Here is a 14,745-nt window from a genome sequence, read left to right as displayed (position 1 = left end):
TTTTAAAATTTCTATAAATTTAATAAACTTTTCCCAGACTTTATCATCCTCCCGGTCTACCCATTTCCACATCCCATACCTCTTCCCCTCTCTAAATTTAATAAATACCTAACATTTAAAAAACCTTAATATCACCACTTGCCAATAAAGATAATGTTTCTGGGACTGTTTTAAAAATTAACTAAAATGATTGAAAATGTGATTTAGAATATTTGACTCTTTTAAAAAAGATTTAATTTTTTTCTTTTTCTTTTCTGTGTACGAATGTCTTGCCTGCAGGTATGTACATGTGCTGCCTATGTGCCTGTCACCCTGGAACTGTAATCACAGAGAGTTATGAGCCATCATGAGGGTTCTGGGAAATGAACCCAGGTCCTCTTGAAGAACTGCCAGTGCTCTTAACTGCTGAGCCATCTTTCTAGGCTCCTTATTTAAAATACTTTAGTTTCTGATTTTTCCCTTAGATCAAAACCAAGTTTGTGCTTAAAATTTCATTTCTATGATTCTATTACTACTTGTCTGTTTTTTATGTCAAATGTAAAATTTTAGACCCTTCTTTTCCTCTCACTTGGTTTCTTTCCATTCAGTACAAACATACCCCATGTTGGTGTCAAATAATTTTCTTCCTTTAGAGATTCTGTTACCTTGTTTATTGGTATCCAAATCTATGGTCCAAATTATGTTTAACAACTACTTTGGGTAAGTTGTTGGTCTAGGATCTTGAAATAGAGTTCTCAAGTTAGTTTGAAGGGACAAAATGGGCATTGGCATTATTAGACAGTACATAGAACAAAAACAAAATAGTCAATATGTGTATTAAGAATCACTGAAAATCCGAGGAGGAAGACAAGCAGTGGAAACTGGAGTTGAACTGGGAAATCTCTATAACAGAGAGAAAACTTAAGTTGACCTTTGAAAACATCTAGCATCTAGATATGTAAGAAAATATTTCAAAGGATGAGATGATGTAGATAAACAGGGGGAAAGTAGTGTGCTTGGCTTGACTTGTGAGACTGTGTTTGGTTAGAATGATAAATGATTTATTTCTTGATCTTGTACTTAATATAGTGACTTGAACATTCAAATAATGCTATAGAGAAACATACAAGATAAGGTTGAATTGATATCTGTGTCTTGATTGTATAGTATTTATTTTGTAGACCTGAAAACTTTGTTGGTAGTTTATATAAAAAGCAATATGTTGAAGCCAGGTGTGGTGTCCTAGCCTGTAGACAGGAAGCTAAGTATTTTGAGGTCAGCCTTTGACTACAGTGAAAGATTTTATCTCAAAACACCAAATCCAAACAGCAAACAGAATCACAAGCCATGGTTTAGGAATGCAAATTCTAGCTGTTTCTGGGGAGTTGAATAGGGAGAAATTAGAGACAGAATGGGAGACAATCCAATTTTGGGATTACAGGCTAGACAACTAAGGGTACAACACCACTTTCTCTTTTAGAATAAGCTATCATATCTCTCAATCTGTATTCCTTTCATTTCCAGTTGCTATGATAAAATACATCACAAAAGTGATTTAAGGACGAAAGTGTTTCTTGGGCTTACAATTCCAGAGTCCATCATGCTGGGAAAGGTGGTAGGAGCACGGGCCAGCCAGTCTCGTTGCATCAGTATCCAGAAATGACAGAGCAAGTAGCGGGGCTGGGATATTTTACATTTAATCCACAACATTAGCCATTCATAAAATTTACCTTCCATAGTGAATACATACATATTCTAGTTTCTAAAACTTAAAGAACCATTGAAGAGAACTTCCATGAATTACTACTACTACCTCTCTGTACATACCAGGGATCACACTGTATATATTTTATCTTCTCAACGATTATTGTGGGTAAACTGCACACACTCCTTTCTAAAGCTAACCTCTCAACTTAGACACTTGCTTCTGAAATCATCTGTTTTCATTTCATATTTAATTCCATAGCTTATAAATATCTTCTTGTCCTATTCAAATGATCAGAATCTTAAAAAAAACAAACAAACAGTTTTTACCAACTACTACCTAATTTATTTTCTGGGTTTTGGTAACAAAACTCCTCTGAAGTATCTATATTTATTCCTTCATATCTCCTGAACTTTATCTCCAGTCAAGCCTTTGTTCAGGAAAGCATATGAAGTTGCTTCTGTTAAGGTTATGGTGACCTGGTCCTGTATATTGCAATGGTTAAATCTTTGTCCTCATCATATTTTACTATCATCAGTAATCAATACAGTTGATTATTCTTTGAACCATAATTAGATTTTAGTTCTCTGTTTTATTCATACCTTATCAGTCACTCTCTTTCATTCTCTCTTTCATTAATGGATTGTCTTTTCATTTCTCTTAAACTTACTGTCAAGTGATGACATTAGGATATATATATATACATACATAATTTGAGAAGACAGGATAAGGTATAAACTAATCATTCATGAAGGCAGGAAACGAATGACGAAGGAAGTGTCATGTGCTTGCCAGTACTATTAAGACTCATTTGATGATGTTCAAAAATAAAGCAAATAATTGTATAATTTCATACAACCTCTTCATTTTGTTTAATGAATGAAAGAACAAAAGTAAGTCAGTGCAAAATTGGACTTAACTAGACTTTCAGCTTTATAAAATGAATACAGTGAATGAAAACTGTCAGTAAAAGTAGAGTAATTATAATGAATACTTCTAGAATATTTAGTGGGTGTATTAGAAGACATTAAGTGACTGAGATGCAGTGAAAAGTTGGAAGCATCGACCAGTTGGAGGTTTAACTGCAGGATTGCTATACTCAGAGAGAATGCACAGATAGTTAAGAGAGAGTGGTCAGAAAATGGAATTATCCTCAATATCCTGGAATGTAAACAGCCTAGGTGTCTATCAATCAATGAACTGATAACGAAATTGTAGTACATATATGCAATTGTTCAACTATAAATGGAAATGAAATTTCAGGAAAGTTGAACTGAAAGTAATTTTACTGTGTGAGGATATCTAGGCCTGAATAGATAATCACGTGTTCTCCCTCATATGCAGACCGTACCTTAGAATTTTTCAACTGGTATGTCTGTGGAGATTAAGAAAAAAAGCTAGGAAAAGGCTGTTACATGTGAAGAGTAAAGAGAAACCTTAAGGAAGGAGATTACCAAGACACTTGTGATATGAAGGCAGAGGAGAGGTGAGGATCAGGAAATAGGGGAAAGGAATGGTATGGAGAGAGTTAACCAAAACTAAGGGTGTGTGAGAAAGCCCTGTGAAAGTCTACCATTTTGAAAGTTAATCAAAATGACTTCACTTATCTTGCATGGGTGGATAATGCTCCTCCCAGAAACCAAATTAAATGAAAGTCTCAGTACCAGGTTTGGGATACCTCCTTATAAGATGTTGGTAAAGAGGGCTATAGAATCCCCCAGAACAATACAAGTTAGTGCCAACATCATTTTTTGCCTGCCAGATCTAGATCATAAGACCCTATTGCTAAAGACATCACACTTGGGTTGTTCTATTTGGCCACCAAATTAAATAGTGAAACAGTCAACTATACCTCACCTGAAATTCAAACTAAGAAGTTGACAAGAAGTCACTACATAAATTTGTAATTCCCTTTAATGTTCATCCCTGCAAAGAGATCAATCACAAAGTTGAAACCAGTCCAAGCTACAGTGAGTTTGAGCCAGCACAAAGAATGTAAGGAGAGCCTTAATGAAAAGGGCGGAGAGCTGGGTGGTAGTAGCAAGCACCTTTAATCCCAGCACTCAGGAGGCAGAGGCAGGTGGATTTCTGAGTTCGAGGCCAGCCTGATCTACAGAGTGAGTTCCAGGACAGCCAGGGCTACACAGAGAAACCTTGTCTGGAAAAACCAAAAACCATTAAAAAAAAGAAGAAGAAGAAGAGAAAGAGGAAGGAAGGGATAATTTATTACTAAAAGATGTTACATTTTGATAAAAGTTGGTCTTTGTTAAGTAATAGTCCAATAAGGCAAATCTTATTCTGGACTGCTTAGCACAAATTTCTATAGTTGAGGTTGCAAGTACCCCGATATCCACTTTGTTGAAGCAAAATTATTTTCTTCTATTAAATTTTCTTATTTTATTAAATTTTCATTTGAGAATTGAAATATGCATATGTGTTTCATCAACTCCACCTTCTATTCTTCCCCGTGAGTTCCCTCTCTTTTTCCCTCCAACTTTATGTGCCTTTATAAATTTATTTTTTGTTACTGAGGATTTCATACATGATTACACTGTATTTTCATCCTTCCCACCCTCTTCCTGCTTCCAACTCCTCCTGTATCTCCAACCACACCCTATCAAATTCATGACCTTTTAGTCATGTGTGTGGTATATGTATGTGTGTGTGTGTGTATAAGTGGGTATGCATGCATGCATGTATAAAACCTAGAGTCTGATGTTGCCCTTATTTGCAGGGAGTTGGAGATGAATCCTTAGGATTGGGGTCTTTTGTCAGAAAGGGAGAGTAAAAAAGCCTGGTCCGTCCTCCTCGTTCCTTAGCAGCCACTGACTTTCTATAGCTCATCACTTGGGGGCTGGGGGCGTATGAAACTTCCTCTATCCATGTTAATGTATAAATTGGTTTTGTCTTTGTAGATTTTATACAGGCAATCATAACTGTTGATTGTTCATGGGAGCTACATTTCTGTCCTACCAGGAAAAAAACCTATCATACAGCTATCATCCCAGTCCTTAGGCTATTACAATCTTTCTGCCACAATTTTTCCCAAGCCTTAAGTTTAGAGGTTGTGATGTTTGATGTCCCATTTAGGGCTGAACACCCACCCCAAAGTCACCTTTCTCTCTGCCTTTTAACCAATTGTAGAACTAATAGTTTACATCTACTAAAAAATTACAAGAGAAGCTTTTGGGGTGAGATGTGAGAGCTTTACTCATTTAAGGTCATAAGGATGCTGAGCATTTAGAAGGCAGTGGAAATCTGTTTCTTTAGTAATATGGTAGTACTAAGTACTCCTTTTGACTTGTATTAGTTACTTTTCTGTTCCTATGATAAAATACCATGACTAAGGTGACTTAAAGAAGGAAGGGTTTATTTAGAGCTTATTGCTCCCAGAGTGATGAGAGTCCATTTTCATCATGAAAGGGAAGGGTAGCAGCAGGCATGCTGTGTGGAACAAGCTGAGAGTTCATAGGTTTTGTTGCCTTTTAAAATTGAAAAACATTTTCATACAATACATTTTGATCACGTTTCCCCCTTTCAACTATTCCCAGATCCTATTCATTCCGTACCCACCCAAATCAATATGCTGTATTTCTCCTCTCTATAAAAACCAAGTAACAAACAAAAAAGAGAAACTTCAAAAATAAACAAATAAGAAAAAACCTGCAAAAACACAAAGTTGGAAACCAAAGTGTATCTGGCAAAAGACTAATAGCTAATAACAACAACAACAACAACAATAATAATAATAGCAAGTGGCTTTTGAAACACCAGAGCCTGCCTCTGGTGATGTATGTCCTCCAGCAAGGCTGCAACTTCTTCAGACAGCATCACCAACAGGAAACCAAGTATTCAATTGCCTAAGGGTGTGGGTAACTTTTTACTCAAATCACCAGATGACCTATTACCTCTCCAGCCATGGGTTCTTGGCTAGGTTTATAGTACTTGGTATGATTTCCCTCCTACTGAGGTGGACTTTCGGTCCAATTAAACAGTTGTTTGTTGCTTCAAGATACAAGTATCACTGTTGCACCATTGCAGATGTCTTGCTGATCCCATTGTGATCCACAGGCTTCATAGCTATGTAAGACTCTTCGTACTCTTGGTAATTTTTTCCTTGGCAGTTTGCATAGCAGTTTTCAACAATATTGCAGGTAGCCCTCAGTCATCTAGCTTCCAGGTCAGTACCAGCTTGATTTCTTCTATTCCTATGGTCCAAAGTGTAGTGTCTGTACTAGTAGGGTCTTTATGTTCCTGTTCTGACAAGAGACCAATTGCAGTAGACGATAGCTTATATTGTTTGATGGGGTCTCTTAGACTCCTTGACCAACAATTGAAGGGAAGTATCCCCTACTTAGCACTGGGGGTTTGTTAATTGTTGACTCTTGTGGGAGCATTATCTTGCCATGTAGAGGTAATTACATTAAAATTGTAATTTTAAGTAAGCCTATAAAATACTTGGTTTCCCTATAGCTTTTTCAAACATCATTTATACTTCCTCCTTCCCTCTCTATACTAACCCTCCAGTTGAGTCTTCCCCAACTTTTCACTTAGCTTCTTCAAAGCACCTGGGTCAACTAGCCACCTTTCTAGAGAGTATCTTCTTGCCATCTTTCCAAATGGTCTCTACTTTCCAATCTTTTATGATTATTCCAGGTTAAACATTCAAACCTAAAGATTCATATCCAAGATCCCCAAATAAGCAAGAGAAAGCATGTGGCATTTGCATATCTAAATCTGAGTCGCTCCTCTCAGTATATTTTCCAGCTATATCTATTTACCTGAAAATTTCATTTCTCTTTACAGCAGAATAGGAATCCATTGTGTATATGTCTTATATTCCATTATCCATTGATCAGATGATGAATATCTAGTCTGTTTCCGTTTCCTGGCTATTGTAAATAAAGCTGCAATAACCATAGATGTGCAAGTATCTCTGTAGTAGGCCATAGGAGTTTTTGGAAGTATGCTGAGGAGTTGTGCAGCTAAACAATGGCAAATCTGTTTCTAGTTTTTTTGAGGAACTACCACACCGATTTCCATAGTGACTTCACCAGTTTGCAGTTTAAAAATCTTAAAACCCTTTAGAGCAGTTTATGACAGGATGAAATTGTTGTAATTATTAGTAATGGAATCAAATTTAAGCTATTGAGAGGCTAGAATGTTAGGAAGATCATCCATCTATGCATTGAAAATACTGAGAGATGAGGGAGAAGGGGGGAGTTGGATAAAATAAGCAGTAGTGAATGCACCAATAAATGAGAAGAAATTACCTAGGAACCATAGAAACAAGGGAAATAGTGACCATGGCAACAATAAAGGATATAGGAACCATGGCAACAATAAAGGTTATAGAGACCATGACAGCAGTAAGAAATATAGAAATCATGATGATAAAAAAGGGATATAGTTTGAGGACAAGAAATTTAAAGTGGTGGTTTTTAGGCAAGAAATGGGGAGAATAATACAAAAATAGAACTGAAAAATGAAGGCACATACTCCACCTCTACCTCCAAGGTAGGAAGGTAATGAAAGTAAAACCAACTGGCACTTGTGAAGTTTCCCATGTAAGCAGTATCCTTGGATGAAACCTACATTTCTACTGCAGGAAACTTTTAGAGAAGAGATCTCTAAAAGTTTAGAGATCTTTCTGATAATGTACCTAACTTAAATGTGTATGATGAAAGGGCTGGAGGAGCTGGGAGAAATGAGAAAAGGGCATAAAGGGGGGATATATAGAGCCTTTTAAGGTATTGGCATTACTGGAAATGAGGGAATTCAACAATTTGTGGTTCATTAAAAAAACAAGGATAAGGAAACTTAGCAAGTCTGTGCTTGTGGCTGGGAAACTGTGAGTTTCTTTTTCTTTTTCATTTTCATTGAAAACAGATTGCATAGTTTGTTCTCATCACCATTTTCCCTCCCCCTATTTCTCCCAGTTCCTTTCTACCTCCCCTCACACCTGGATCCACACCTTTTTTTACTCTCCTTAGAAAAGAGGCATATTACTGTCTGTGTTATATGGTCTAGCTGTGCTGCCTTGTCTGGCCTCAGTGGGAGAGGTGGTGCCTAGCCTCACAGAGACTTGAAGTGCCAGGGGCCCTCACCTACTCAGAGGAGAGTTACTTACTGTAGATATGACAGGGGCTTCCAGAAGGTGTGATTGGAGAAGGCTCTGAAGCAAAAGTAGAGATTACTTACCAATGCAGAATACTTTTGTGAAGTAAAATGTGATAAATGCTAATGAAAGGCACCTCTATGATAAGCAGACGCATAAATGTTCAGGATGCATTTAATAATTAAGGAACAAAAGCAGTTACTTTGGGTGGAATAAATGGGTACGATATGAGCCCAAATCTATGTATGAGCCATTAGTGCTAACAAACAAAAAACACAGAAGATACATGGGGGTGTGTGCAGGATAACTGAAAGAACAAAAATAAATTTAAAAGAGTGACCTATGTTTAAAAACAAGAAAACAGACATCTAAGAAATAATAAAAAACACAATACAATAAAATAAAACAAAAATAAACAAATTGAGACAGGACAAAAGAAACAGAATAGAAAGAGCCAAAGAATGAACACAAGAAAAACAGTTTTCTAAGGATAAAATGGACCTGTTTCCTTATGTCAGTGAATTATAGTTTTCATTCTGCAGTATTAGATAGTTCTAAAAAATGAATATATTTCTTTGTAATAGACAGGCATATAGACAACGTGTACCGAGCATTACTTTCTTTACAGATGTATGAAATTTAACATACTATGTTTGTTCCTTTTAGAATGGACAACAGTTTGTGGCAGAAAAAGGATTGGAATATTTATTTCAACTTTCAAAAGACCCAAAAGAAGTACTCGGAGCTTTAAAGTAAGAAATTCATGATTTGTGGACATGTAAAAATTTCTTTGCTCTTCTTATTTTTAATTTGTAAATTGCCAAGACAGTGCTGATGATATCAAAGCCTATAATTAAGAACCAGTTTTTTAAAAAAAGATGCTCAGGTCAGCCTCCCCTTCAGCTACTTCAGTTCTTCTCCTAGTTCAACCATAGGGCTTTCCAACTTCAGTCCAATCGTTTACTCACCCTGCTTTCTTAGAGAACCTAGGACCACCAGCCCAGGGGTGGCATCACCCATAATAGGCTGCTCCTTCCCCCATCATCACTAATTAAGAAAATGCCTTCTAGCCAGATCTTATAGAGGCATCTTCTCAGTTGTGCTTCTTCTTTTCAGACAACTCTAGATTTTGTATCAAATTGGCTGGTACTCTACCATTAAGCTGCATTCTCACCCCTAAAAATCATATTCTCTGTTGCTTTCTTACACAGGTGTCTCATTCGAATTATTATTCCACAAGTTTTTCATATGCCAGAATCTCAAAATAAGTAAGTTATTTCAAGAGAAATGATATATTTACCATTAGAAAAATTAATGTAGGTTAAATTGGAAACCTTACATTTAAAGATACATTGTGTAGTAGATGAAACTAATATAGATTTTGAACCACTCTTCCTTGATTCATATTATATATAATTATTTATGAGATATGTAGCTTACATAACTTTATTATCATTTCTTTCCTTCAGTTTTTCTGTCTGTAAAATGGAAATACCAATGTATCTCTCATGGAGTTTCTGTAATTGCTCTGTGAATTAATATGTATAAAAGGTAAAAAAATGCAACCCTTTGGGAAATCATTCTGTAAGTGAATATACACAAAGAGTAGTTAGCAGTACATAAGGCCTCAAATTTTACATATGATCTGATTATTTTATTGTATCTATTCCCTTTTAACGGTAAAGTCAATAGAAACTCACAAAGAAAAAATGATGTAGTGAACTGTTGTTGGGTCTTCTTCTCTATTATCTTAGCTAGGATCATAGAAACACATTTCTTCTCACAATTGCCATGGTATAAGATATAAAGAACTTGACTATTCAGGGAAGGATTTTGTTACCAATTTTTCATTCATAAAATCCACTACTTCCTGATGAATTGAGAGAAGACTCTTCTCAAGCCTTGATTAAATTTAGCTTTCAGGAATTGGTATCTAATTCTGAATTCCATGCTTGGTCAGGAGCTCTGTAATAGACTATGTCTACTGCATGTTTTGTTTCCAATGTTTACAGCTTGTGGCACTATATTATTGACTAAATTTTGGAGAAATATTGATCATTGAGATAACTTGGAATTCTAACTTGTTTTGTTATAGCACCATTTGCTCACGTATAAATTGTGAAATCCACTTTTTTCTTAACAGGCTTTATCAATCAAATAGAAGTGAACTCAATCTAAAGAATACTAGGCACTTAGAATTTGGCCATTCATTTTAGACAGCATGATAGTGGTGATGGTTATATTGTTCTAAAAAATATTATCTATCTCCAGGAGATGCATCATTGGAATAAGTGTGGGTGTAATGATGTGATATCCGGAAACTTTTTCAAAAATAATACTGGATTAATAGTTGCAGATTTACAGTGATGGATGAGTTAATAATTGTGAAACTGGGTTATAGGCAAATGGGAACTAAATAGAACTTGGGTTTTTTTTCTCTAACAATGGGACATCTTTAAAATTATCACCAATAAAATTATTTTTTTATTTTTTAAAGATTTATTTATTTTTATTGTCTTTTATTCGATTTTTTTTAGTTTTTTTGTTTGTTTTGTTTTGATTTTTTATTATTGTTTATATTCTTTGTTTACATTCCAAATGCTTTCCCCTTTCCTGGTTCCCCGCTCCCCATTGGTCTCATAAGCCCTCTTCCCTCCGCCCATTTCCCAATCACCCCCCCCTCCCATTTCCCTGTCCTGGTACTCCCCTATAATGCTGGATCAACTCTTTTCAGAACCAGGGCCCTCTCTTTCCCTCTTCTTGGGTAACATTTGATATGCTAATTATGTCTTGATAATTCAGAGCTTCTGGGCTTAATATCTACTTATCAGTGACTGCATTCCATGTGTGTTCTTTTGTAAATAAGTTACCTCACTCAGCATGATATTTTCCAGTTCCAAACATTTGCCTAAGAATTTTATGAATTCATTGTTTTTAATTGCTGAGTAGTATTCAGTTGTGTAAATATACCACATTTTCTGTATCCATTCCTCCATTGAGGGACATCTGGGTTCTTTCCGGCTTCTGGCTATTATAAATAAGGGTCCTATGAACATAGTGGAGCATGTGTCCTTATTGCATGCTGGGGAATCCTCTGGGTATATGCCCAGGAGAGGTATAGCAGGGTCCTCCGGAAGTGTCATGCCCAGATTTCTGAGGAACCGCCAGACTGATTTCCAAAGTGGTTGTACCATCTTGCAATCCCACCAGCAGTGGAGGAATGTTCCTCTTTCTCCACATCCTCGCCAGCGCCTGCTGTCTCCTGAGTTTTTAACCTTAGCCATTCTGACTGGTGTGAGGTGAAATCTCAGGGTTGTTTTGATTTGCATTTCCTTAATGATTAATGATGTTGAACATTTCTTTTTTAAATTTTTTCTTTTATTTATTTATTTATTCGATATATTTTTATTTACATTTCAAATGGTTTCCCTTTTTTTGGCTCCCCACTCCTTGAAAGTCCCATAATCCCTCTTCCCTCCCCCTATTCCCTCATCCACCCCTTCCCACTTCCCTGTTCTGGTATTCCCCTATACTGCTGCACTGGGTCATTCCAGAACCAGGGACCACTCCTCCGTTCTTCTTGGACATCATTTAATATGTGGATTATGTCTTGGGTATTCCACGTTTCTAGGCTGATACCCACTTATCAGTGAGTGCATACCATGATTGATCTTTTGAGACTGGGTTGCCTCACTTAGTATGATGTTCTCCAGCTCCATCCATTTGTCTAAGAATTTCATGAATTCATTGTTTCTAACGGCTGAATAGTACTCCATTGTGTAAATATACCACATTTTTTTGTATCCATTCCTCCGTTGAGGGATATCTGGGTTCTTTTCAGCTTCTGGCTATTATAAATAGGACTGCTATGAACACAGTGGAGCATGTATCCTTATTGCATGCCAGGGAATCCTCTGGACATATGCCCAGGAGAGATATAGTAGGGTCCTCTGGAAATGTCATGCCCAAATTTCTGAGGAACCGCTAGACTGATTTCCAAAGTGGTTGTACCATCTTGCAATCCCACCAGCAGTGGAGGAGTGTTCCTCTTTCTCCACATCCTCGCCAACACCTGCTGTCACCTGAGTTTTTTTTAATTTTTTAATTTATTTATTTTAAAGGATTAGAACCTTTATTCATGGTAGGCTGTGTGGGATCCATAACTGACTGTTCATATTGCTATTTCTTTTTTTATTCGATATATTTTTTATTTACATTTCAAATTATATCCCCTTTTCTGGCCCCCCACTCCCCCAAAGCCCCCTTCCCTCCCCCTGTTCTCCCACCCACCCCTTCCCACTTCTCTGTTCTGGTTTTGCCCTATACTGCTACACTGAGTCTTTCCAGAACCAGGGGCCACTCCTCTGTTCTTCTTGTACCTCATTTGATGTGTGGATTATGTTTTGGGTATTCCAGTTTTCTAAGTTAATATCTACTTATTAGTGAGTGCATACCATGATTGATCTTTTGAGACTGGGTTACCTCACTTAGTATGATGTTCTCCAGCTCCATCCATTTGCCTAAGAATTTCATGAATTCATTGTCTCTAATGGCTGAATAGTACTCCATTGTGTATATATACCACATTTTTTGCATCCATTCTTCTGTTGAGGGAGACCTGGGTTCTTTCCAGCTTCTGGCTAATATAAATAGGGCTGCAATGAACATAGTGGAGCATGTATCCTTAACCATTCTGCCTGGTGTGAGGGGAAATCTCAGGGTTGTTTTGATTTACATTTCCCTAATGATTAATGATGTTGAACATTTCTTAAGGTGCTTCTCAGCCATCTGAAGTTCTTCATGTGAAAATTCTTTGTTTAGCTCTGTACCCCTTTTTCCCCATTTTTAATAGGGTTATTTGGTTCTCTGGAGTCTAACTTCTTGAGTTCTTTGTATATATTGGATATTAGCCCTCTGTCAGATTTAGGGTGGGTGAATATCCTTTCCCAATCTGTTGGTTGCCATTTTGTCCTTTTGACAGTGTCCTTTGCCTTACAGAAACTTTGTAATTTTATGAGGTCCCATTTGTCAATTCTTGATCTTAAAGCGTAAGCTATTGGTGATCTGTTCAGGAACTTTTCCCCTGTGCCCATGTCCTCAAGGGTTTCCCCCAGTTTCTTTTCTATTAGTTTCTCTGTGTCTGGCTTTATGTGGAGGTCCTTGATCCACTTGGAGTTGAGCTTAGTACATGGAGATAAGAATGGATCAATTCACATTCTTCTGCATGCTGACCTCCAATTGAACCAGCTCCATTTGTTGAAAGGGCTATCTTTTTTCCACTGGATATTTTCAGCACTATGGATGCCTTCAGACATATCAGAAGAGGGCATCGGATCCTATTACTGATGGTTGTGAGCCACCATGTGGTTGCTGGGAATTGAACTCAGAACCTCTGGAAGAGCAGTCTTCTTAACTGCTGAGCCATCTTTCCAGCCCCAATAAAATTATTTCAAGGAGTAGGAAGTAAGGAATTTCAGAACTAAACTTTAATAGCGGCCTTATTGTAAGAGTCCTTTGAAGGCTGGGAGTACTGGTATTTTTCTTTGTATCTCTGGAACCTAGTTTAGCAACTGACATAATTGCCACTCAGTGTATTTAAGATACTGAATATCTGTGTCTTACATTTTTCATTACTGGGATAAAACACCATGACCAACACAACTTATAGAAGTAAGTATCTCTTCAGGGATTAAGATCCAGAGGGTTAGAGTCCATCGTGGCAGAGTGGAGGTTACAGACAGTGAGAGCAGAAGCTGAGAACTCATATCTCAAACCACAAAGAGGGAGCAGAGTACAGTCATAATGGTGTGAGTGCTTTGAAACCTCAGCATTCTCCCCCATTGTCATACTTTCTTCTGAAAGACCACACCACCTAATTCTCCCAGACAACCACCAACTGGGACCAAGTATTCAAATTCTCAAGACTTACGGTAGACATTTCATTCTAATTACTGTAATTACTGTTTTACAAGCCCTTCAATATGGGACTTAAAAATGCTTCATAATCCATATAACTGTAGCACAGAGTCAAACCCCATATGTTAATTCTAATTTGGAAGCAAGTAAAGGAGGAGGATATCATATGAATTAATAATAAATTGTTACACATTAAGCTATATATTATTACTTCCAAAGATGTATAGTAATTCAGAACATCTAGGACTTTTTCCGGTAGAGGTCAGTATTTGATAAAATTCAACAAACTAGTAAAGAAATTTTAAAGCATCTAATTCAATGAGGATATCCAAGAGAATTGGATTTTACTGTGCTGTTCCACTTAGTTTTTACTGTTTGCCTTGGACAATGAGAACATTCTTAATTTTCCTAAGCTACTTTTCTCCTCTGTAAAAGACAACAATTGGATCACAGAGCTTTAAATTCTTTTCTGTTTTAAGATTTCTATTGTTTTAGAATACCAGTATATCCTGTTTGGTTTCTATTGATGTGATGAAACACCATAGCTAACAAGCAGTGTTGGGAGGATAGGGTTGATTTGTATTATGCTTCCATATCATTGTTCATCATTGAAGAAGTCAGGACAGGAACTCAAGCAAGGCAGGGACCTGGAGGCAGGAGATGATGCAGAGGTCATGGAGGAGTGCTGCTTGCTTCTCATGATTTGCTGAGCTTGCTTTCTTATAGAACCCATCACTACCAGCCCAGGGATGGCACCATCCACCATGGTCTGGGCCTTCTCCCATTTATTATGTATTAAGAAAAAGCCTTACAACCTATTCTTATGGGAGGCATTTTCTCAATAGAGTTCCCTCCTTTCAGGTAACTCTGGCTTGTGTCAAGTTGACATAAAAACTATCTAGCACACAGTATCTGTGTAAATGGTGTGCCTAGTTATTTAAAACAGTTTTGATTGTTCTATATAGCCACTGAATTAAATTAGTGAAGTCAACTTTAGCTTAGTTTACATTCAAACTGGTAAAGGTTT

The 14,745-nt window shown here is 36.9% G+C and overlaps 1 protein-coding gene across 1 annotated transcript in view; it reads left to right on the top strand.

Moving 5' to 3' along the window:
• Tex11 (testis expressed 11) overlaps positions 1–14,745 on the top strand; it is a 246,191-nt gene that overhangs the window by 162,965 nt on the left and 68,481 nt on the right. Inside the window, exons 18-19 of the mRNA XM_052170254.1 lie at positions 8,469–8,554; positions 9,014–9,070. Coding sequence (XP_052026214.1) covers positions 8,469–8,554; positions 9,014–9,070 — 143 coding nt within the window. The remainder of the gene's footprint in view (positions 1–8,468; positions 8,555–9,013; positions 9,071–14,745) is intronic.

The sequence above is a fragment of the Apodemus sylvaticus genome, chromosome X (genome assembly GCF_947179515.1).
Source record: "Apodemus sylvaticus chromosome X, mApoSyl1.1, whole genome shotgun sequence".
Taxonomy (NCBI): Eukaryota; Metazoa; Chordata; class Mammalia; order Rodentia; family Muridae; genus Apodemus; species Apodemus sylvaticus.
This window is presented reverse-complemented; position numbering and strand designations above follow the sequence as displayed.